Below are 25414 nucleotides of genomic sequence, written 5' to 3' on the forward strand. Positions count from 1 at the left end.
AAATTGAGCTAGGTTTAAAAACTGGTATAAAGGCAGTTTTCAGAAGATAAGAAGGTGAAGGGAACATTGAAAACAGAGGTTAGAAAGGTAGATTTTGCTTCTGACAGATTGTGAGTTCTAGAGGATACTCTGAGTGGGAGTCAGAAGTCTGAAAGCGGATGTGCAACGCCATAATGGATTAGAGTGACCAATGGTTCTAGGCTTCTGGGATCATAAAGAGGCTTGACTTGATGACCTCAGGCTGTGAACTTTGGAGAGTGGGTTGGGGAGGCAGGGAGTTCTTGCTATGAGCACATAGAATTCTCTGGCTTCCCTTTTAGTCTTACCATTAGACTCAAGGAGAATAGGGGAGGGGAAAACTTTATTCTTAGCAAACAAGGCCCCCTTTTGACTCATGCTGATGGGAGTAGTGATCAGTATAAACCACAATCCAGATTACATTTTTTGTTCACTTTATTTCTCATTTTTTGGATAGATACCCAAACTATCAGCCTTGTTGTGTATCACTGTTTTTAAAAATATCATTGATTAATATACCTTATAAAGAATTGTGAGGGGCCATCCCGTGGACAAATGGTTAAGTTCGCACGCTCCAGTTTGGGAGCCTGGGCTTCGTGTTCGGATCCTGGGTGCAGACCTACTCACTGCTCATCAAGCCAGGCTGTGGCAGCATCCCACACAGAAGAACTAGAATGCCCACAACTACAATATACAACTAAGTACTGGGGCTTTGGGGTGTAAAAAAAGGAGGAAGATTGGCAACAGATGTTAGCTTACGGCCCATCTTCAACAAAAGAACTCAAGAAGTGATTGTACACATAGAAAATCCAACAGAATCTGCACAAATGCTACTACAACCAAAAAAAAAAAAAGAGAAAGAAAGAAAAAAGAATTGTGAATTCTTGTTTTGTGGTCATTTCTTATGCTTAGAAAATCTGTATCTCACGTGGGTGAACACTTTTGGATTTGACCAATGAGGATTCAGTAACAGCTAGTTTATAGATAGCATTCAATAAAAGTGAAATCATCTTGACCCAGCCTGCCTGTTTACAAAAGGAAAGGTAGAAGCAGTTCTCTCTGCTGGGGACTAAAACTCAGCATCATTCTTCTGAGGATTAAATTCTGCAGACTGGCCACTTGAATATCTGTAAGTTGCTGGTAAAATGAGACTTTACAACTCCTGTGGCTCTGAGAGTCTGCTATAGAAAAAAAAAGGATCTGCAGCATCAGCATAAACTGAAGACTCTATGGTTTGATTTGAGAATTTGGAAGTCAATAAAGTGAAGATAGCATTTGTATGTAGAGGATAACTTTTTGAAACTTAGCTTGTCTTTTCTTATCCTCTTTTTATACTATAATACTCCTGTGGCGTTTAGAGAAAACAGAACTTACATGGAATGGAAACGTCGACAAATCGCCCAACACATCTAATTTAATCAGAATCAATGCTTATGTCGTTTACAGCACTGCAAGCTTGATGCCTTCTTTACTCAACTGTATTCTGTTCCTTAGAACATTACATCACTCTCACAGGCATTTATTCTGTTTTTCTGATCGAGGCAGTGGGTGTAGGCAAAGTTCTGCAGGATGTTCCGGTGAGACTCTAAAGGCAGGTTCCTTATGACTGCAACAGATGTTGAGGATTTTTAGGGAAATGCTGACTTTATATTGTGAATCCCTCTCTCTTAGGGAAAAATAAGGTATTTCCAATTGCCTGCTAGCTATAAAAGCAGAAGGGCTAAATAGCCTAGCTATAAAAGTGGAACACTGAAATTCTTACGAGGTACAAAAATAATGAAGACTTCTCAGTTCTTATTAAGAAGCAAACTTCTCTCTCAATAGTTCATTATTTGGTTATGGCTCCACAGATATGATTAAAGGAAGAGATAAAAAGTTTAACTGTAAATTCCAAAAATATTTGGCTCTGTAATCTGATTTAGGAAAAACAAAAGGCTAGACACACAAGTGCAAACAGATACTATTAATTCATCTTTCCTACCGTTAGCCTAGCATTGTTATTATTAGTAGTAGTAGTTATAATAGATGTAGTTATAGAAAGTTTTATAATAAACATACTGTTCCACTGTTAGCTCTTGACAGGTAAAAAATTGAGATATTTAGCTTGTGTTATTTTAAGTAGACTCAAAACTTAAAATTTCCCTTAACCAGTTACTTAATCACTGTGTTTAAACAAATATTTAATGCTATTAGGAATATAAATGTAAAAAATTCCAAAGCAATTCAAAAGCTAATGAGGAAATAAGCAAGTAAACAACATTAGACATTGAGATGTACGATCTGCAGTTCCAACTGAGATGATTGTTGATTTTTTTAACAATTGATTGCTTCCTTCATTGAAAAGTTATTTACTGGGATAGCACTATGTTCCAGGAACTAATTTAGGCACTGCAGATAAAATCATGAGTAAGACAACTGTGATCCCTGACGTGATGGAGCTTACTTGCTGTTTTTCAGTTTATTAAAATTAGAGAAAATATGCAGAGTGCATGACATGAAATCGAATCTTTTGGCTGAGTCTGATCAAAAAGCATTTAACAACATGCGCAATGTCTGCCTCCTGCTCTCATGCAACTCAAGGAACCGAGTCAAGTACTGTTGACTGTGAAGTTCATAAAAACAGTCCCTAAGTCTGTCTTTAATAAATTTGTGTCCACAGAAACTAGCGCCTAGTTTATTTAGTAGATAAACCTGGTATTTCATTAATACACCATAAATATTTGCTGAATGAAGGAATGGATTTTCTCAGAATCAACTTGTTTCTCAGAACCAAACTTCTTGTTTGCTTACTGAAATCTTTATCTTCTTGTATTGCCTGGTTTCTTTCCTTCCTTTCTTTATTACACATTCTGGTCCAAACTGGCTCCCTTGTTTTGGGGGAACTGAAATATTAGGGTTTCAAGAAGCTTTCGTTGGACGTAAGAAGTTTCAAAATCAGGCTAAAGAAAGCCCCAGAGAGGTTAAAGGCCCCAAGGAGAAATTTTAGTGTAGTCCACACCTGTTTATACTATAATAAATACTCCAATTTCCTTTGGGTATTTATTAGAGGAGGTTCTTTTTCTTGGAACCACTAGAAAATGTATCATTCCTCCAGAGTAACATACCCAATGTGAATTGCAGTGAAATGTTGGTTCAAATATGGGGTTTATTTGAGGAGATTTTATAGCATTATTGGTCAGCTTCTGACAGAAGTTGGTCTAACAAAACAGCTCACACATGCTTGGGAAAGTAATTAGTTGGACTGTAGGGTCAAGGGCAAGATTTTATGTCTGTTGATTTTGTGTGTGACCTAGTCCTTCTCTGAAAATCATTTCACCAAAGTCACTATATACTCCTGTGGAGACAGACGACACGTTTCCTTGCAAATTTGTCTGACTCCTGTTGTCCCTTACTTTTGTCCCTTGATGGAATTATTTGGACTGAGTGGACTTTACTTTGGGCCCAGAAGCATAAGCAAAGATTCTGATAATAAGAGAGGAATGAGAACATTCAGAATGTGGATATAAGCTAGAGGAAGGAAGGCTTGTATTATGCATGTGGACTTTATGATTAGACTAAACGAATTGTGTTGGATAATAATGGAAAATAAAGTTGTAAATCTCGGGTGGGTTCAGTCAGAGAAGCCTGAAATTGATGTGTTGGGAAGCTATGGTTTGTTAATGAACAGGAAGTGTTATACTGCTTTATTGAGATGAACCTGATGGAGGAATGTAGGTTAGATTTTATGAGAAGATACTGGAGACAGAGATACCTACCAGCAGTATTTTGCAATACATTTTGCAAGTAGAAGATAGTGAGACCTGGTGTCACTTGTAGCAATAGGATAAGTCAGTAAGATTCAAGAAAAAAATCTTTTGAAAGAAGAAACAACAGATTTTTGGATTTTAGTGGGAGTCTGAATGTAGGGAATGAAGGTGATGGAAGAGTTAAATATATCTAGAAGAGCAGTGATATTATTGATGAAATACAGTGGTTTGGCTGATCAAGCCAGCAACATAGAGAACTTACAGTTTACCAGGGAACACTATGCTATCATAATGCCTCCAGGAGACTCATTGTCCAAAGTGGGATGCAGACAAGCAAACAGATACTTACTTGTGGTAAAAGTAGTATGTTTGACACAAGTACAAGGTAGTATGACAGCCCAAAAAGCCGCAAATAGCGTAGCTGAGGGAATAGTTGGGAAATCTTTCCAGAAGTAAAATCTAAGCTCATCTTTGAAACTTGGACAAGAATTAACCAAATAAGAAGGATACTACAGATAGTGCTACAGGTAGAAAGAATAGCAGGGGGAGGATGATAAAGAGTGAAACCTAAGTATTTATTTCTTGCGGATGATGGAGAGTTGTGTATATCTTGTTAAGGAGATTTGACTTTATCCCCTAGGGAAGCTAATATAAGAAAGATCAGTTCATTTATGGATATGCTGCCTTTAAATTGATGGATCCTTCCTATATAGATATCGCTTGGATAGCTAGAAATTCTGAATTTGAAGACATGAAATGGATTTGAAAGCTGTACAGTAATAGTTGAAGCCATGTGAGAGGATGAGTTCTTAAAAGAGTGTAGAGAGAAAAGGACCATGGATTTTGAACTGAGCTGTTGGGGAGAGTATCCCTAGTTAGGTAGCAAATTTTAGTCAAGTAATAGAGAACAATATGAAATGTTTGTCTTAGTTTTAACATAATATAGGTAACTCTCTAGAAACTACTTGAAAACTTCTGGAAACTGAATTAGTAAGTTTCATTTTTATTTCCTTTCCTTCTGGTATTTTCCCTTTCAGTCTGAGCTATACAAGCATCTGAGTCCCAGTTGATGCACAGCCTCTATTGATCTTTTAGAACAACAGATTAGGAGAAGGTTAGAACGGAAAGAAACCTTGGGGACCATCTAGTTAACTGGTTTTTATACTTCCTTTTTTTTAAACAACAAAAGTTTTCTGACAATAAAAGCTTAACATAGAAGCATTTAATAAGTGGATGAAAGCGAGATTGCTCTTGTTGGCGGTGGTGGGGGAGAGTTCGTGATTCATTGTCCCACCTCTGTTAAGTTCCTCTATTCATTTTTGGTATTCTCTGAGGGATCCTGACAGAAACCTCAAGCTCTAAAGGGTGGTTTTTGAAAAGTACTGATAGAGCCCAATGCTTTCATTTTCAGAAACCAAGAAACTTGTTCAAAGACATATAGTTAGATCTAATTTTAGAACAAATATTCTGCCTCTGGAAGAGTTGCTTGCACTATATGAAGAAGTGATCTTCACTAATGTTACTTAGAAGCTGTTACCAGTTGCATTTACTTAGAATCACTGACGGATTAATGGACATCAGATTTCCTGTTGGTGCACCCCTTGAAAACAGAGGATAAGGAAGGAGAGTAACACGTGAGACGGGGAAAAATGGCTTCTTTATTTTTCCCTGGTCTGGTAGCACATGCCCCTTTGATAAAACCCTGTCTGTTCGGCCAAAGACAAAGTACATTTCTAAGAGAAGTCTTTACTTACAGCAGAAAAAATGCAAACTAGGGAACCAAAAGTTGAATGGGTTAAAATTTAAACGCTTTTTCCTTTTTAAAACATAGGCTTTAAGGAAGAAATAGAGCAAATTGCTATCGTAGCTCGTCAAATAAAATTTATTGTGGAATAATTCTGAAATAAAATTTACTCTGTCATAGAGAGACCAATTTACCCAAGAGAGCAAAGTAAGCCCAATTTTATCTGCTTGACATTTCCTATATTTAATATCTAACCTTAGTAAGAAATTTATTTACAATAAAATAAACTTGAAAATGTTAATTTCTCATGAAGTTTTCAGAATGGAACAGTTTTTAGTGTTTTTGGTATGGAAAGGTGCTTCCTTTTTCACTCAGTCTTACATTTCTTTGGTTATTAATGTTTACTGTGGGATTATTCTGTCTCAGACACTGTGCCAGGAAATATAAGGAAAATAACTTATTGCCCCTACTCTTGAGGAATCCACACTAACTTGGAGAAAACAAATGATTTTGACAATACAAGATCAATACTTTGGAGAACACAAAAGAACGACTTTTTTATAGGCTTCAGAAATAAGGTGATAATTTAAGTGAGCTTTGAATGATGAATAGGAATTTAATGAAAAAGAGTAAGAGGTCAATCTTGAATGTGAATTTTGAATCCCATCATTTAATCTGACTTGGAAAGCAGGGGGCTTCTTTGGTCAGGGAACGTTCCAGAAGCCCATAGCTGATGGAAGTGGCCCTTGGCCAAAGCAAAAGGCAAAGCTAATTATTTAGGAGACAAACCAGAGGTCAGTAAACAAAAAAAGCATTTCCAAATAAGACACCCAATTCTGACCATAGAGATGGAGATTAGAGTGTTGCTGGAATAAAGCAGGAAGCAGGGAGTGAACTGAACAAATTGGAAGATAATTGTTGAGAACAAATATCTGGACTAGGCGTCGATTTAGATGTTAGACATGATAAGATTTTATTTGTTATAGAAATCTGGTAATGGGTGGGGCAGGTACATTTAAAGAGCCAAAGCTGTGGTAGAAAGCAAGACTGAGGATGGGATGGTATTTTTGGTAACTGAGATAGGAAGGAAAAGTAGATTGGGGGTCAGGTGAGGGAAAGATAAGGATTTTGCTTAGGGATGTACTGAGTGTAAGGTGCCTGTGGACTATCTATGGAGAAATATAAACAGTGAAACGTAAATGTTCTGTTTCCTTATTTATCAAACGGGGATGACAACATTTGCCCTCCCTATTCCATAGGACTGTTGAAAGGCCTTACATGAAAGAGCAGAAATGAAATAGGCTTGAAAAATAGAAAACAATGTACAATGAAAAGAGTTGTTTTAGTTATGTTTGTTTAGCGCACATTTTCTAAGGAAGAATGGCAAGAAAAGCTAACCATAAATTGATTATGCATCTTTTCCATTTTTCTGGACCAAACTTTACCAGAGGGGCAAGAATGTCGTTTGAATATAAGAACTTTTTACTCATATAAAGACATGTTCAACTTCTTTTTCAATGCATACTTCATCTTCCAAGAGTAGTTTCTAATGGAGTTTAATGAAGACACTGGAGAAAGAATGAAAATACTTATTTCTGTTTTTGTTTCACATTGGAGTGGAAGCTAATGAGTATCATCTCTAGTCCTTTGGGGAAAAAAAAATCCAAGACAACATCACTGACAGAAGCAGCCTCAATTCTCTACTCAGCATGACGTTATCTGCATAAATGTGACCAGTTAATTTTTAACAAAAAATCTTTTTATTTATTTTCTGCAGCTGTAGATTACAGGAATATCAACTAGAATAGGTTCTAAGCCAAGGCAAGTGTTATAACCTTTCTTTTTGCTATTTGTGTGTTGCCGCGGTAGCTAATTTCAGAAGAGGAGTTTGCAGTTAAATTTGATGGAGCACACCACATCTGCTCAATTCCAGTCAGATTCTAATGGTGCTGCCAAAAGGCTGTGTTAGAATTATAAGAGAATCTTCTCCAGACTCAAATAGATGGAGGACAGGCCTCGTAATAGAGACTCTTGGGTCACCGAATCTGGCAAGAACGTACCCTAAAGGTTGGATCACAGAAAAATAGTTGGACTTGGTACAAATAGAAAAAAAATCCCTTTAGAGTTTTTTATAGGAAATAATTTAATCTTGAGTTCTTCTGAAGAAAAAAATTTCTGATAATACTAGGATGTTAATTTCCTTCCTCTCTGAAGCAAGCTGAAATTCTTGAAGATTTCAAGACAGAAGACAGATGTTCTGTGCTGGTCATAAAGATGTTTAATAAATTTGGGATTAAATTAGATTGCATTGACTTAGTGGTGATCTTTTGGGTCATGGCTTTCCTTAAAATGTGTTAAAAGCTGTAAATCCCCTACATGAAAGAACGTACAGCCATGTATACGCACTAAATTTAGCATATATTTTCAGGGAGTTCAGCCATCCTTGGAAGTGTATTCTTGAACTCCAAGTTAAAAAAATATTTCTACAATACAGAAATATTGAGAGATATTTGACCCACGGATTTCTAGGAACAGAAAGTAAGAGGTCAAATTTTTTATGTGTATCAGATGGTGGCATTGCATTCCTTGACTGAATTTACCACGGCAGGCTACTTCTTAAAGAGACCTCCTTTGACTTCCTCTCTAAACATCACTTTTTACCCCACCCTACCCCTTGCAAACACCCAGTCACTCTTTATAAAGCTTGTTTATTTCCTTCACAACAATTAATACAATCAGAATTTATTTGTCATTAAAATTTTTGTTGCAGACTGTTCTCACTAGAATGTAAGCACATGAAAACCTTATTTATCTGTTGACAGCTATATCCTTAGCATCCAGAAATCATCTGGCACATAGTATTGCTCAGGGATTATGTTTTGAGTAAATGAATAAACAATGCATTATTATCTACTTTGGAAGCCCATACACTATCCGTTGGTAACACACATGAATTCATATGAAGTTAAGGATGGTATAGACAGAGTTGGCTGGATATGTATTACCAAGGTCAGCAGTATGATACATTTCTATAACATACTTAACTTAAAATGGCTAATGCTTCTTCTAGTCAGCTTGTTTCTTGTGCCATTTTCAAGACCTTTGTCACATAATATTTATTTTCTAGAAATGTCTGCTGTTATGCAATATTTCCAAATCTGAATTGTAGTAGGGAATGATATATTACGGCAGTATTTTAGTTATTTTTTTAAAAAAATGGGTGCAAGCTCTCTGGGCAGACTATATAGCTTTGGTAGGGTCACAACTTGGTACTACATATGTGTGTATAGTTTACCAGCAAACTTCTTGCAGCACTAAAATATTCCTGAGAACTCTTCCATATTCACCAGATTGTCTCACACCCCTAACTAGGAGTAATATTGTAAGATGTTTATAGTTATGAAAGGTACTCAAGGTACAACTTTTTGTCCTTTTTAATGTTATTTTTAAGTTATATTCAATAATAAATATTTGTAAACTTAGCAATAGATGACCCGAGCTGCAAAGCAGATAAGTATTCTGCCAACTAGTTTGACATTTGGAGACAAGGCAGGCTCTAAACAGGATTAAAATTCCACTAAGCCTGACAGAATAGTTCAACCAAAAGGGATAAACTATAACATAGTTTTAAGATGTGAGTCAGCTTTCTTTCTGATTGGGTAACAGTAGAGCAAACAGTTTTCTATTCTTTATTCAAGAGATTGTCATCAATTGAATTCATTATTTCATAGAAACATAATTAAAGAGTTTAGTGAAGTTGATTTTTCTTCATAAGCTAATTTTTTCATTGTATTTATTCTAGTACAAGTTCAACAATTCAGAAGACATATTTTAAGTCCAAGATATTTTCTGAAGAGTCACTGATTATAATAAATTATTAGCTAAGAGATTTATACTGAGCTTACTTAGTTTTAGAAACAGGAAACCATTCCATGATCTTGATTTCGGTATGGATACAACCTACTGAACTGAATGATATTTAGTGCCACTGAGTCTTTCTAGAAGCAACTGTTTCTAGCTATGAGCAGAGACTAAGGCTTTGTATCCTCTTATAGCATCTACATTTGAATTGATGCTCCCTGCCTATAGTGCTAATAGGCCGCTTTACAGTAGTTCTTCTCATGGTCCACTTACTACGTGATGATGGAGAAAGCGGAGTACTCTTTGTCTATATGCCCATTCTTTTATGATGTCGTAGGAACTCTCGTTGTACCTTTAGTAGAGGATATAATCATACCTACCTCATCAAGTCAGCAAGATGCTGTTATTGGTTTTGTTTCGGAAAGTATCCAGATTTCTAGAAGGCCTGGCTCTTAGACACTCTGCAAATTGTATAATTTTTCATGTTTGCTCTAACTTGAAGGGATCCTTTTAATTTTGCTGTCAATTGAATTCAAATTTAGCATTAGCAGAAAAAGTTTGGTAATCTTGAGTGGTAAGGAGAGCCAGATGGGTTCTTTTTTTTTTTGAAAATCTATTCTTTAAGGAGAATAAAACTAAAGGATTATTATATGTAAAACTTACCTTAGTAAGAAAACAACTGGTTTTATTTTTAGTTTGAACAGAAGTACAATTTTGTATAGTTACATTTTAAAAGTAATTCTTCTCTGTGAAAAATTTGTACTTGTAAGTTTTGTAGTGATTTTCAGATATAAAGACCATTTTCTTATTAAGGCTAAGAATCAATTTTCTGAAGATAAGATTTTATCAGAGAGAATACTATGGTTTGTAAAGTTGAAATGACTTTATGAGTATAGTAATAGGAACCAAAGATTATTAGTTTATGGTAAATCTTATCTAATCACTTGTAATGTTGCATGTAGACATCTGCCATTATTTTCTCTCTTATCTCTATGTATTGGTAATGCGCTGAAATATTATCGTTTTATAAACTCACAGATATAAGTGTAAGTGTAAGTAATAAATATTGTGATTCAAGAGCCACAAATACAAATGTCACACAAACACAATCAGACTATGATCATACTATTATGTGAATGACATGGAAGTTTGTTAATGATCTGGTTAATTCTCAAAATACCAGTTATACAGTTCCACTTAGGATTAAGACTTTGTGAGTTTGGATTTCTTCACTGATTGGATTGCGTGGATGATTTTGAAATAGCTGTTGTTTCCCTCATAAAATTTATTTGTTTGAGATTTAAAAAAAAACAGTTTTTAGACTAAGTTCTTATTTATTTCAGGCACAAAACTGATAATTTATTAAGAAAAATGCATTTAAACTATAAATGCTTAATGCAAATCACATGTTTAAACTCATGTTACCCCCACTTCTAGTGACAATAATAAAATCTGTGCTTGCTCTAGCAGCACATACACTATAAATTGGATACGGTGATGAAACCTTACATAGAAAACAATGAAGTGCTTTACAGGCTGCATATCTCACAAAAAAGCTGTGACCATCCAGGTTTTGAATGTATGTGATGATACCACATTACATCATTTTTCTAAATAACAAGTAATGAAGATCCAGATATCCATTCGAGGCCATCTACTAAAAATTCGTTCATTTCTGAAATTGACTTTCTTTCTTCATAGAAACTCTTGATATACAAAGTGTTGGCCGATTATTTTTGTGGTGTGTGTGCAATGCCAAGTGAATCCCCTACATTTTCTAACCCTCAAAAGCAGAGGAGAACTTATACAAATGTGTTAAAAGGGAAGACAACATTGCAGTGGGACCCAGAGTGGTCATTAAATCATGCTAACTTTTTGTAGACAGACAAAGAAATCTTTGTTCAACTTTAACACTTTCAAGATTGGATTATTGAATTCTACAATTTTGACAGTGAGATATTTGAGAATGATGTTTTACTTGTGACTATTAGAAATGAATTACTCTGATGTATTAGTATTTCTTTACACAATGCTTTATCTGAGTTATTATATTCTTACTTTACAAAGGAAATTATGATATGTATGTGTGAAAGTCAACATTTACAACAATTTAAGTCGTATAATATTTATTATAGAATATACTTTTTAAATTGCAAAACCGACCCATTCTAGTTTCTGTAAAACTGCCTTAGGTAGGTATTTTTAATATATGGAAAGTACATCCAAACCCAATGATATGTTTGATATATATTGATTATATGGTTTTGGGTTTATTAACATAAAAAATTATTAAAGCTTTACTTTTTTCGTTACATTACTTCTGCACACACAATGAATCAGGGTATCAAGGGGTTGCCTTCCCATCTTGTTTTCTGAATTGGTTATTTGCCCATTTAAACCACACAGACAACTCCCAAGTTTTCCCATCATTTTCTTTAGCACAATTCTTGCCAATAACTCTCCAGAGTTTATAATATAAATCTAGATGACATTACGGAAATTTTCTTTTTAAGACTTTTTATATGTGCTTCCTGTACTTTTAGAGTCCTGACACAAGGAATTACATTACTGCAAGTTGTGTGTAAAATAAAAGCTAGAACACTAATATATTAAATTATGAAGAACAAAATTTGTTTGGTTCTGTAATAAATAAGTAGAGTGAATTGAAGTTCATTTTTTGTGACCCAGCTACATCTTTGCAAGCAACTATTTGGTTTTATTTTTTTTCAGTAGACTGAGCAGAGTAATGTATCCATATGAGTAAGTTCAAGTTTGAGCATTCAGTGTCAGTGGTCTAGTAAACGTGGGGTAAAATAAAGATTATACGTAAGGGAGCTGGCTTGATTTTCTTTTTAGTTTCTAATGCTTGTGTCAAGGGGTAAGCCTAGAAGATACTTCCTTCTTGATCACACTTGAAAATTGACTCGTAGTAATTACTGAGATTAAACTGCAGTGTATTTTATAAAAAATATTACTTACTTTCCCAGAAGTGAAGAGATACAATTGTACAATGGTGGTTACAATGGTAGAAATACATATTGCCAAGAAAATGTTAGCAAGAGATTTAAAAATGACTGTACAGCACCGCATCAGAGAATTGTATAACAGCAAAATGATTAATTTTATTGTTTTATATTAATAAAATCCTTAAATCTTTTTTAGAAATAAATGAGGGGAAAGTGCTTTTTTTCCCTCTAATTCCTACCAAAATATTTCCTGATGTGGAGCAGAAGACAGTAAAAAATGACAGATTAAAAAAAAAAAAGACATTCATGCATTTAAGCCACCATTAGTCTCTGACTCTAATATAAGGCAGATCATTAATCTTTTGCAAAACTATGACTTTAGCCACTTAAGCTCTATTTAGTGCTTTTCATGACAAGGACATGATAGGCCTTGTAAATTTAGGAGTTAAGATGTGTTTCCAACAGGTTAATTTAGACAGGCTCAGCTGTTTTTTGAAACACCAACTTTATAATAAAAAATGCTTTGGAGAAATGATGAAAGTTATAATAAATAAAAACCAGAAAGGATTCTATAGAGTTTATCACAAATGACACTGTTTAGATCAATGAAAACAAATTACATTTGCTTATGTGTCATCCTCAGTCTTAATGATGTGGAAAAGGGTGACATTGAACAGGACCTGGTGACCATTGTTCCAGGCATAAAGTGCTCTATCTCTTGCATTGTAGTCAAGCATGGATATGTGAAAGTATTGATTATGAAAGGGAATGTCTGTGTACTCATATGTTGAGGTTTTGGTGGAATAGGAATAATACACCTTGGCTCCAGTTAAGTGAGAGTTGGTAACATACAGTGTCCCACAGATCATGAAAGATTCCCCTGCACTTCTCTTGGGATAGCCAGTGCTCCAGCTCTTCATCACCTCCAAGGTATCTTGGTTAAGTTGGCTGATGACTATGTTGCCTGCATTCTGGTTAGTTGCATACACAGCCCACAGCCCAATTTCATCAGCCATTAGGTCGATGTCGGAGAATCCACCCCAGGTGTAGGGGTAAACATTGTGAAAACCAGCATACTCCAGGCTTCGTTGGGCAAGCACTCTCCCCATATCAAAGCTGTATTTGATGATGATGTTACTCTGATATTTGTTAAAATAGAGTGAGCCATTGTAGACAACATGGTTAGTTCCCGCCCATTTGAAAGGGAGGTTGTATGTCCTTGACTCAGCCCCACTGACGAAGTCTGCAATTGATTTGTATTCACGGACAATTTTGTTGTTAGTATAACTGTCCATGTACCAGACCTGGGAAGAAGGAAAAAAACATGGAGTGACAAAATGCTGTACCTTTCTGAGAATTCCAAAATAAAGACAATGAGACGCAGCACCTATTAATATCACCATTCTTGGGCTCTGGAAGCCACATTACTTACAGCTGACCTGCTGCAATGTGATAGCAATGCAGGCTTTTGCAAAAGTAGAATCATGGTCTATATAGAAGGGAAACAACTGAATTTACTGCTTTGAAGTTGATTCTCTTTTTGTCTTTTCTTTTTTAGTGTTATATTTTTGACCATTCAGTGCATATCACTGAGTGAACCAAACATGTATCAATGCAAATCACATCATTTTGTTTCGTTACCTGATAGACGCAATCAGTAATAACTGCGGAAAATATCACCTTCAGTAAATTTATTTATTCTATTCCTTGCTCTGAAAAATGTATGGTCTAATTTTACACTTTCAACTTGTGGTATCCTTTATGGATACCACAGAACCTTTTAGTAACACTCATTCATTAGACCAGCTGAGAGGTACAACTACCTTTCCATGAAACCATTTTACTAATTTGGCTACTAATGTCATGTAGATTTAACCTTTGAGAATCTTAATGTGTACTGAATTCTGTAATAGAACATAGAGCTATGGTAAGTTTGCAGGATACTGACTTATATAATATAGGCATTACTAACTTATGAAAATACCTCCCCAAAATTTCAGTACTATTTCTTTTAAAATTACTTCTTGTCTCCAGTGATATTTTAGCTTGTTTAGTGAATTGGTTAGCTCTTAACTTTTTCACTTATTTGGTGTTGCTTTTTTTTTCACCCTAAGGAGCAAGTTTTAGAAGGAGTATACAGAGAATTTTGTACACCTGTAATAGCCCGTTTCAAGCATCAAACAACATTAAAACCAATAAAAACTAGACTCACTGGTAAACTATAGGATGGAACATTTTACTAAAATAAATTTGCCATATATCAGTAGATATGTTAATATTATCAAACAAAATATTTGCAAATGGTGTAACACCTTTCAAGTTGAGATTAATATTCCTGAAAAGAAATGAATAGCTCTGTAGACATAAAGTGTAAATAAAACATAATTCTAAATAAAGGCATTTATGGAAGGAACATACTCTGTTATTTTTTTCAGATGCTAAAGGGTCTGTCATCCAAGCGCCAAATCGGGTTCCAGATGTCTTGACTGTAATTGGACCTGTGATTTTCATCAATTTGCCACATGCTGAAATTAGAGAGACATAAACATGTTGGGTGGACATGGCCAGTGATTCCAGCATACATACTCATACCAAGAGCAAAGAAAGGTATCCTAAAACAAAGCAAATCCATGGGACTGATATCACATACTCCGAATGAATGATCATTCATGTTGGGTACCACATGTTGAACTATAATTTGAACCATGAATAGTTGCTTTTTCAGTACTCTAAATCTAAAGTGTAGAATTTTAAATTGGGAAGTGATTTGTACAATCTGGAAAGAAATAAGTGAGGAAAGTCATTATCATTATACCTATTCAGCACCTGCTTCTTCTAAGTAAAGGAGTCAAAAAAATCAAACAAATTGTCCATGGGCCTGTTTACCTGATCACCGGCTCCCCCTCCCCGCCCCTTCCCTGCCCCTATGCTTCGAGGCTGTGGACAACTTATGGAAGCCAGAGAGAGCTCTATAAGCTAATTTTCAGTTTGCATTTGTGAATGAGTAGCTCCTGTGAAAGATATCTTTATAGAATACAACAATAGGAGTAAAAACATATGTCCACAGAAATGCTTAAATATATCTGATAGATTATTCATCAAAAGCATAAACATAAGCAAATTTCCAGCTATGAAGGGAAGGGTAATCAATCTTTTCTCCCTGGCCTTAGACCCGACGGCCACTGATTTGCATTCTGTTGCTTGAGTTTTGCCATTTTTAGATTTTCATATAAATGGAGTCATGCTATAAAAAAATGAATTTCAACACAGTCTACTTGAAAGAGGTAGAGGTTTGAATGGAAAATACTTTGTGCAGGTAGTAAGCCTGATAGAGTAGCCATGAAGATGCGAAGGAAAGAAAGCCCAAAAGGTAAGCCCTTAGACCCCGTCGTCAAATGAAGTGAAAGATGTGGAGTAGCATGATGAAAAATTAATGACTTCCTTGAAAAATTGTAATATTTTTTATCACTTTAGCTGTGAATAAGATCTTAGGAAAAGCCTAGACGTCATAAATGCCAAAACCTAAACTAAAAGGAAACCCAGCATTTTGTGAAATTCTTAAACAGCAAAATTTAAAAGCTATTTATAATACACATTGTGAAAGACAATATGAGTGCCTATAAATACTGACCTTTTGTCTAAACAAAGGAATTTTTTTTTCTTATCCATTTATCCTCTATTTTACTTTCTGTTCTTTTTTTACATTTTAAAAGAAATTTTGCCTTATGTGTTCCATGTTTCTTAGCTCCTCCTCTGACTATCCCTAGGATTGATACATTTCTATTTAGTTTCTATTGGTTCCTGTGTGTTTGTAAGAGAAAGAAGACATCCACAAAGCAAATGCAAAACTAATTCTAACTTGAAACTTATTTTGGCTCATTTTTATCTATAGATGTTCCTCATAAGAATAATTGGTAACTGGCAGAGTACTAAGCCGTGCCGTTAGGAAGATGATGAATGCTAATATTCTATTTTGTACTATTACTTTAGTGATAATTATGTGTTTAGTAATTTCTAGCATTTCATGAAACATGAATTGTATACATGTTTTTTCTCCTTTTGTGAAGGAAATTAGATGAGATGGCATCCTTATATACTTTAAATAAAAGAATTACCTTATAATTTCCTCAAGCCTGATAAACTGGGCATATAATTCAGAAGACTTTATGGCATTTTCTATATTGAATAGCAAGACCTTGGGTTAAACTTATTTAGAATGTATCAGCTCAACTTGTATAAACACATGAACAATATATGAGTAAAGTAATATCAACTTGAACTAGAAAAAGCAAATGTATTCTGAATGAATCTAGTTGAGTATATTCTCTGAATGTGCAAGTGAAAGTAATATGATCCTTAATTATGTCCTATGTAAGTATATCTACATTCACAGATGGTAAGTGCATGAAAATTTCAAGTCTAAGTATATTGAAATAAATAGAAAAACATCTCTCCCCCTGAAAAACACCACAAAACAAAATGATACTTTTTCTTAGGCGTGGATAATAAATTCTTTTTTGAACAAAATATAAATGGCAAAAATAGGTAAACTGTGAAAAGTAATTGGTGTAAGATGATGGACTAATATGTGCTTTTATCTTCTTTATTTCCCAAGATCTCATTGAAATGATAATCAAGGAGTAAAACATGAGGGAAAAAAACCAAAGCAAAGAGAAAGGTATAAGAGTCATTAGTGGAGAAGAAACTAACAAATTTCTAGAAGGCAGAAGGTGATGGAGAGTGGTAATTAAAGATGTAGGAGGATATAAGATGCCTCAGTGTCTGTGTAGAGAAGGCAAGAGCTGAGGTGGGGGCTGCTCTGCCTTGAGAAAGAGCAGTAAGGGACTCAGGTATAAAGGATGTTGGGAAAGAGGTAGGTTGCTGAAAACAGGAAAACCACTGAAAACATGCCATAAGAGCAATTGATCCCATCTTCACTCCTAGATTCAGGATCCTAGAAGTCACATAAAAAAAAAAATCTACGAAACTCTGTTAATTACCTGAAAAGACGTAGGGCGACTAATGTAGGCATTGGAGCTCTAGAACAAAGTCTCTTGCATTCTGCATTTGATAGTCTCTTTGCATACTCACCATGGAATGAAGTGTCATGCCCTGCCTAAATACACAGAGTTTCCAAGCAGATTGATTGTTAAATCTTTAAAAATGACTGGGTAACCAAGAATTAGCAGAGATTTTGAAAAAGTTTAGAATAAGAATGACCAAAGTAAATCTGCAGAAAAACCAGACTACCATAAAAAGAGAGAAAATTCAGAGAGCAGAGGGAATCTTAGTGTCTTTAGAGAGATTTGCATATTATAGTCTGTGTACTGTGAAAGGAAAACAAAAAGAGCTATTTGAAATTTAAAATATGATTACTTTTTAAAAATTAATAAATTGGAAGATAAAAAGAGTTATTCAGAAAATTAAAAAAGTAAAAATGAAAATAAGAGAAAATACATGGATCCATATAGGATCGATCCAGAAGCTCCAACATCTGAAGAGCAAGTCTCTAGAACGAGAGGAGAAAGAAAAAGAGTAGAGAAAATTATCAAAGAAATTATGCACAAAATTTTCCCAGTTACAAAACCTATATATTCAAATTAAAAGGGCACACATTATAATGAACAAAAACAGATTTACTCCTAAAGAAATTTACTGTGAAATTTCAGAAGATTAAGAATAAAGAGAAAAATTGGATCTTTGCAGAGAAAGTGTGAGGTGGTCACATGCAAACGGATAAGAATTAGACTGTCACTGGGTTTCTCATCATCAGTACTGGATGCTGGAAGACAATGATCAGTGTCTTTATATTTAGGAAGAAAAATCAGAGGAAGATAGAATAAGGATATTTTCTGACATGCAGACTTTCCAAAGTTTACCTACAACGCACCCTTTCTTAAGAGTTTACTCGAGGATATATTGCAGCAAAATAAGCAAGTAAACCAAAACAAGGGAAGACGAGATCAGGAAAACTGACTTCTTGTCCCAGAATGACAACTGTGCAGTACGCCTTGAGAGCAGCTAGTCCAGAATGGACAGACATCTCCAGGAGGAAGGTGTCAGAAATAAGAGAAGTTGATCTATAGAAATACTGTATGAAGGGGCCGGCCTGGTGGCACAGCAGTTAAGTGGGCACGTTCTGCTTCGGTGGCCCCGGGTTCACCAGTTCGGATCCCGCGTGTGGACATGGCACCGCTGGGCAAGCGATGCTGTGGTAGGCATCCCACATATAGAGTAGAGGAAGACAGGCATGGATGTGAGCTCAGGGCCAGTCTTCTTCAGCAAAAAGAGGAGGATTGGCAGATGTTAGCTCAGGGCTAATCTTCCTCAAAAAAAAAAAAAAAAGAAATACTGTATGAGACCCTCTAGAAAAAACTGGGTATAGTGAAGTTGGTTTTTGAAATACATAAAAGGAGAATTCATTTGAACTTAACTCTAGTAATATTCTCCTTTGAATGGCACAGATGTTGTGACATTGGACTTACAGAGGAAAGGAATACATACTTAGCGCCCACATAACAATATAAGCATTGTCATAATAACTTTTAATTTGTAGAATCAGCCCATGAACTAATTACAGAATACTTAAAAGACATTTTATCTGCTGTGTGATTATAGAAACGACAAAATGTTTCCAACTGTGATAAGATAGAAGAATAGATAAAGTTCACACTGTCAGAGAATTAAAAATTAGGAGAAGAGGTGAAAGAAAGATGAGGTTCAAACTGTCCTCATATTTAAAAACATGGTATTAAGAGAGTTTTCCTATAATTAATGAAAAAAATCATAAAGATTTAAATATGGGGTTTGAAGTTACAAAGTTGGTAAGGGTCGAATTGTGAATAGTTGTAAAAGTGTATTATGAGGAGATGAGAAAGAAAGTGGCTTTAGCTAAATGATCTAAATCCTCCTTTTTGCAGAGCGGAAAGTCAGTAAAGTGTCCAAAATTGATAAACCAAATAAAAAATGGTGGAAAAACAAGCGTATTATTACAAAGATGGATTTAACCACCAGAAGCACTAAAATTAAACTTAAATGTGGTTGCCTCTGGAGAGCAGAACTACAGGAGGAGACATGCTTTTTATTCTAAGTCTTTTTATTCTAAACATATAATTTTCTAGCCATGTGCATAATATATTTAAATTATAATTTTAAAATTAAAATACCTGCAAAACATTATGAGTCATTAAATTTAAAAAGCAAACATCACATTTATATATTGCCTATTGAAAAATCATTTCCAGGGTTTTTTTATGCCATGCTTCCTTGCAGGTCTAGGAAGGAGGTGGAAATTGAAGCTGTAAATAGTCTCCAGCAATGAAAGTTGTGAATATTCTGCATTTTAATTTGGTTTCAGTCCTGGAAGGATGAGATTAAAATTATGTTCTTTATACTTCAAGATCTGTCTTAAAATTGACATGGCAATCTCTCTTTCTTTAATTCTTTCAACCTTAAAAGAATTAGAATTCTTACTATGAATGATGGCATTTATCATTACTTCATAGGGGTGTTAAGAAAAGCTAATAGGCGATTGCATCGGTTAGTACATGTGTAGGAGCTGTATTAAAGACATTGTGCATGTGATTCAAGTAGAAATGGCGTGCATTTTATTTCAAAGTAGCAAGTGATTATGACCTTGGAGAAATATGCTCCTGTTGAAGACCCGCTTTCCATAGAAGGAAAAATTAGTTTAAACTTTCTTGAAAAATATCTTTTAAAGATGAATGATATTTCTTGATTACTTGAAAAGAAAGCTGCGTGGAATTTTAGAAGTCACTTTAAATTTGTTCTAGGTATAGATCAATATCATGTCCCAAATATGAAACATAAACATAATGGAATTTTCATCCCCACTAAACTTTATACTCAGAGGAAAGTGCCAAATGGAAATACAGTCAGTAAGAAATTATGGCGACCTCAAGTTGTTTGGATGCTGAGAGTGAATAGAGATTTTGTAGTTGTGGAGTTTGACTTAACATTTTAGTTGGTTAAACTGTATAATTAAACCTCAAAATGAGTTTTTTAACCTGCCTCATCAGCACAATTGGCCCCTTTTGCCATAGGTAGCCTCTATTGCCTGAAGACCGAATCACAGTTTAGACACAAGAAGACGTAAAGCTCGTGCTTCCCTCAGACGTATGCGTATTTCAGATGTTGATTCATCTTCTGGGTCTAAAGGATCTTCTTGATTCGGTTCATGTAGACATAACTTCAATATGAATTGAGTTGGATGGATAAATTAAAACCTGCATAAGAACTATCTTTGGGACAAAGAATGACGCCATGAATCTTTTGTAAACAACATTGCCAAAAACTAACAGCACATCGTGGCTTGGGTGTGTTGGCTTTTGTGGTGTTTGGATCGAACTCATCATTGTATCCGTGTGGCAGAGGGATACTGCTGAGCCTTCGATTGTTTAGACCAGGAATTAAGACAGAAATAATACCAGGGCTTAAAAGCTTCTGATACCTAAACTAAAAATGATTTTGCTCTCTTCTTGTAGCAATGGGCATTTTCTCTGAAACAAATTAGAGGGCAAAACCAATAGTTACTATTTAAATATAAAATAATTAATTTACATATTCATTTAACAATGATTCACTGAGAACTTCTTATGTACCAGCACTATGTTAGGTGCTGGGAATATAAGGTGAACAGAGACAAAATAGGTCCATATGTTGTAGCTTCTCAAAATACCATTGCTTGTGCTTATCCTTTCCGTTTCTTTTTTTATTCTACTTCTTTTTCTTTTTTCGAATCAACTGACAAGAAAGTTAAATGAAGAAGTTATTTAGGACCAAATCTATATTGAGAATAAAAGGAGGTCGTACTGAGTGCACTGAATATCTGTTGATATTAAGTAAAAATTACAGAAATTTAGCCCTAGATACTGTAATATATAATAGCACCTCTTCCGTTAAGACAGCTTCCTTTGATAACCTGCAATTTATCTTATTTTAAGCCACATTTTACCTCTACTCTTCTACAAAACATATCCATAAACTGTCAAACATAGACAGAAACAAGCAAATTCAACTAATTTCCCATGTTTAGTTTTCTATAAAAAATGAATGTGATGATCTAGAAAGCACAAATTCATGCAGTTATATTTCTTATTAGGTCTCACTGATTTGGTCCTGCATATGTATCTTAATGGTAGTCGCCCGTCTGTGTGAGGGAAACATATCTATAATCTAGTAAATCAATATAATTTTGCAAACTTTAACTCTGTGATATTTCAGTGAATGGGCTTTTAAGTTAGATGTAAACCATTTTCAAAATATGCACGTGAAACTATGTGAGTTCTGGTTGCAAATAAAAACATTTTCTATCTAGTCTCTGGCCAGAGAAGATCTTGTGAACATTTATGAACTTTGCGTTTTGCATTCTTTGATTCTCCTATGTGTATTCCTCTCTCCATTATTTTCCTCCATGTCTGTCACCCATCGCTGTCTCCCAACTGCCCAGTGACTCACAATGTGCAATGCCAGCCTTTTTCTTAATGGCACCACTCTGGATTTGACCTCATTCCACCACTTTTCATCCCAGAGTAACATCCTTAGAATAAATCAATCTTTGTAGTAGTAATCTAAGAAGCACATTTGAAGTGAAGAACTAGTGACCCAAAGTATTGACAATTTAAATAATATCTATACCTGAAATGAATCCCTTGGTTTCTTAGTCTGAAATAGTGAGTGCATTGAGGATTTTGGACTCCATGGCAATAAACTTGATTAAAACTCAAAATAGCTCTATGATAATTGTGTATGGAAATGTCTTTTACTCTTCACTGAGTTGTGCATAAGTTGTTTTCCATAAAGCTCCTCCACATAGGCTGATCATGGTGGGGTGGTCTATGGACTAATGGACTCTTTTTACCATCTACTTTGTTTGATGGCAGTAATTGATTCTTATTCCAGTCAATTCTACCTCAGAAAACAGACACTTAGGTGCTAAAAGAAGGGCTTCTGGATCTGAGACAGGGGTATTTCATTCACTCATTCATTTGTTCATTCATCCAGCATCAATTTAGTTTAACGAGCATCAAACCCTGTTCTTGGTACTAGAATTACAATGGTGCGGAAGACACGACACTTCTGGTGAATCTTAATAGGAAGAGAGAAGGAAAAAATAAGCAAAAAAGCAAACAAGCTCAATATATCAGGTAAGAATAACTTTAATGCAGATATGTGAAGAGTGAAGTTTGATAAGTGACTCGGGAGCTGCATTAGATTGGGTGAGTAGGGAAGACCTCTCAGAGAGGATGATATTTAATCGAATTGACAAGGAGTCAGCCATGGACCCATAAATTGAAATGAAGGACATTCAGGCAGTGGATCAGCCAGGGGAAGGCAGCATTTTAAAGTCATTGAAGTCATGGGTTAAGGAGTCTGACTGCCTGGATTTGGATCCTGATTCTATCACTCACCCCCTGGGAGACTTGAACAATATTTAACTTTTCAGTATCTCATGGGTAACAACAGTAATAATACCTATATCACAGTGTTATTGGGAAGATTAAAAAAGAGATATATGCTAAGAGTGTAGAATAGTATGACATAGTTTGGTACACAGTTCAGTATTAATAAATGTTAGTCATCATTATTCTGGATGTGCTTGATGAGTTAATAGAAACAGACATAAAAATAAAGAAAGGCAGTGTGTCTAGAGCACACCTGGAAAAGTAGAAGATGAGGTTTGAGAAGTGAATGGTATAGATAAATGAAACTTTGTAAAATCAGAGCGAGTATTTGGATTTTATTCTAGGTATGACAGAAAGCTACCGGAGGATTTTAAGAAGATGGGGGAGTGCCAGCATGTAAGCTACAGTTTAAAAAGATTACTTTAGCTACTATGTGAAAGTTAATTGTAGAGGAGTAGGCAGAGAGAGACCAGCAGCAGACACCAGTTGAAAGGTCATGACATTGGTCCAGGTGAGAGAGGATGGAGCAGTGATAGAGATGGAGAAAAGCAGATGGATTTGGGTTATGTTTCTTTTTGGATAAAGTTGATAGGACTAGGCTTTAGATTAGATCTTAGGATGGAAAGTAAGAGGAATTAGAGGAATATTACCAGTTAAAAATAATCTAGGATAACATCCAGATTTTTAGCTTGCTCAGCTGGGCAGATTGTAGTGTCACATACTCAGATGAAATGATGAAGGAATAGGTTTGGGAAGAAAAATCAAGAATTCAGTCTGAGTTATTTTAAGTTGTTCATGACTATTGTACATGGCAGAGGAGATGTAGTGAAGATAGTATACAAATCTAGGTAGAAAACACCCTTTTGAGACAAAGCTTGGACAATCTTCAACACAATGATGATAGTGAAAGCCAGAGCCTAAATATTGCCTTAGAGAAGAGCATACCCAGAGAAGAGAAAGACATCTAGAAGAGAACTCTGGGACATCACAATGTTTACAGGATTCAGCAAAAGAACCCAGGAAGAAGCTATAAATGGGATAGAAAAATAGTGCAATATTAAGAAATTCAAAAGAAAAGGCATTTTAGGAAGGATGAAGTAATGACCTGTGGAGAATATTACTGAGCTGTCTAGATAAAACAGATAAAAGATAAATCAAATAAATGACCATGGAATTTAGAAGCAAGAAGCCATGATCACAAGAATCAAATGAAGAGAATGTTGAAATCAGAAGCTATATTGGAGCAGGTTTTGAGAATACTGTAGACCAAAGCAGCAGCTGTAGAAGATTCTTTCAAGGGAGAAGCAGCAGGGAGATGGGGGTGGAGAAACATGGGGTTACAGGAAATCTTTATTGTTGTGCTGATGTTATTCTTGTTTAAGAAAAGTTTGTTTGCCTTTAAGAGTAATCCAGTAGAGAGGGAGAAACTGATGATTTGAAAGAGAGAATAATTAAGCAAATGAACCCATGAGCAGATGGTAGTTTAATCTGTTTAGTAGCCATGACTCTGTCCTTTTATATGATTTTTGTCTCTCTATTCTTCCACAATTTCCCAGGAGTTGTTCTTTGTGTGGTATATTCCATCCAGGTTAGAATGCTGAGGTGGGTGTCAGGAGATCTGGTTTCCAAGCCACAATGTTAGATCATCATATAATATCAGATAATGTACTTACTCTCTGGGATGGAATTTCCTCACCTATAAAATGGAAGTTCTGAAGCTTGACACTTTGTTATTATAACTAAGAGAACATTGAGTGGATAGGGGATCAATAAACTTTTATATGGTGATGGAGAGAAAGTGGTGTTTGAGGTTGTGGTGAAACACACACACACCATCAGTGTGATCATGATCATGGTGATCATCACCATCTACTCTTATTCTTGGGAAGAAAAAACAGACAGAAAGGTCTCTCAATGTCAACTTCTTCCCACTAGAAATTTCTCTTACAAATTGTTATTGAATTCCAAAGCTAAAATTCATCTTGTCAAGTGAAATTAGTAAAATTAAAGTTGCAGGAATTTATAAAACTGACTGCTTTTTTAGTTATAATTTTGTGGATCTTAGTGTTCAGTAAACAAAGGCATTAGATTCTGATGGAGCACAAAAATTATAAAAATAAAGTAAAATAAAATAAGCAATAAAAGTTATTTCTATTTCTTGGCTCCCCAAAACTAGCTTTTTGTTCAAATAAATGATTATCTTTTTCACTTCACTCTCATTTTCCATGAGGACAAAGGAAGTCAGACAGAAAGGAAAATTTCCCCAAATGCCTGAAAGACAAATGTTCCTGCAAAAGTGGATGGCAAAGAAGGAAGTTGAGTCTTGCTTCACTGATTTTCTCCTGCTACGCTCTTCTGTCTGCAGGGAGACACATGAAAACATTAGCATTTTATAATATATTGTATGTGTATGGCTCTGTATATTCAGAAAACATACTGAGTAGGTCGTTGAGGAATGTAATCATTTTATTTCTCTGATGACTTTCAGACATTAAATTTTTTATGATTAGTTACAATCCATATTTATCAATCAATAGCTCAGGAAGATATCATTTGGAATTCAGTAGAAAGATCAGTTGTTTGGATCAACGAAGCATAAAAACCATCTGTCTTCTCTTTTGTTTATTTCTTTAATATATAATTGTACCTTGCAAC

At 35.1% G+C, this 25414-nt stretch overlaps 1 protein-coding gene across 1 annotated transcript in view; it reads right to left on the reverse strand.

Annotated features, from left to right (window-relative positions):
- Positions 1-12961: 12961 nt before the first annotated feature.
- OLFM3 (olfactomedin 3) overlaps positions 12962-25414 on the reverse strand; it is a 40784-nt gene continuing 28331 nt past the window's right edge. The window contains exons 5-6 of the mRNA XM_046645877.1: positions 14754-14860; positions 12962-13639 (exon numbers count right to left, since the gene is read on the reverse strand). Coding sequence (XP_046501833.1) covers positions 12962-13639; positions 14754-14860 — 785 coding nt within the window. The remainder of the gene's footprint in view (positions 13640-14753; positions 14861-25414) is intronic.

Source organism: Equus quagga, chromosome 18, assembly GCF_021613505.1.
Source record: "Equus quagga isolate Etosha38 chromosome 18, UCLA_HA_Equagga_1.0, whole genome shotgun sequence".
Taxonomy (NCBI): domain Eukaryota; kingdom Metazoa; phylum Chordata; class Mammalia; order Perissodactyla; family Equidae; genus Equus; species Equus quagga.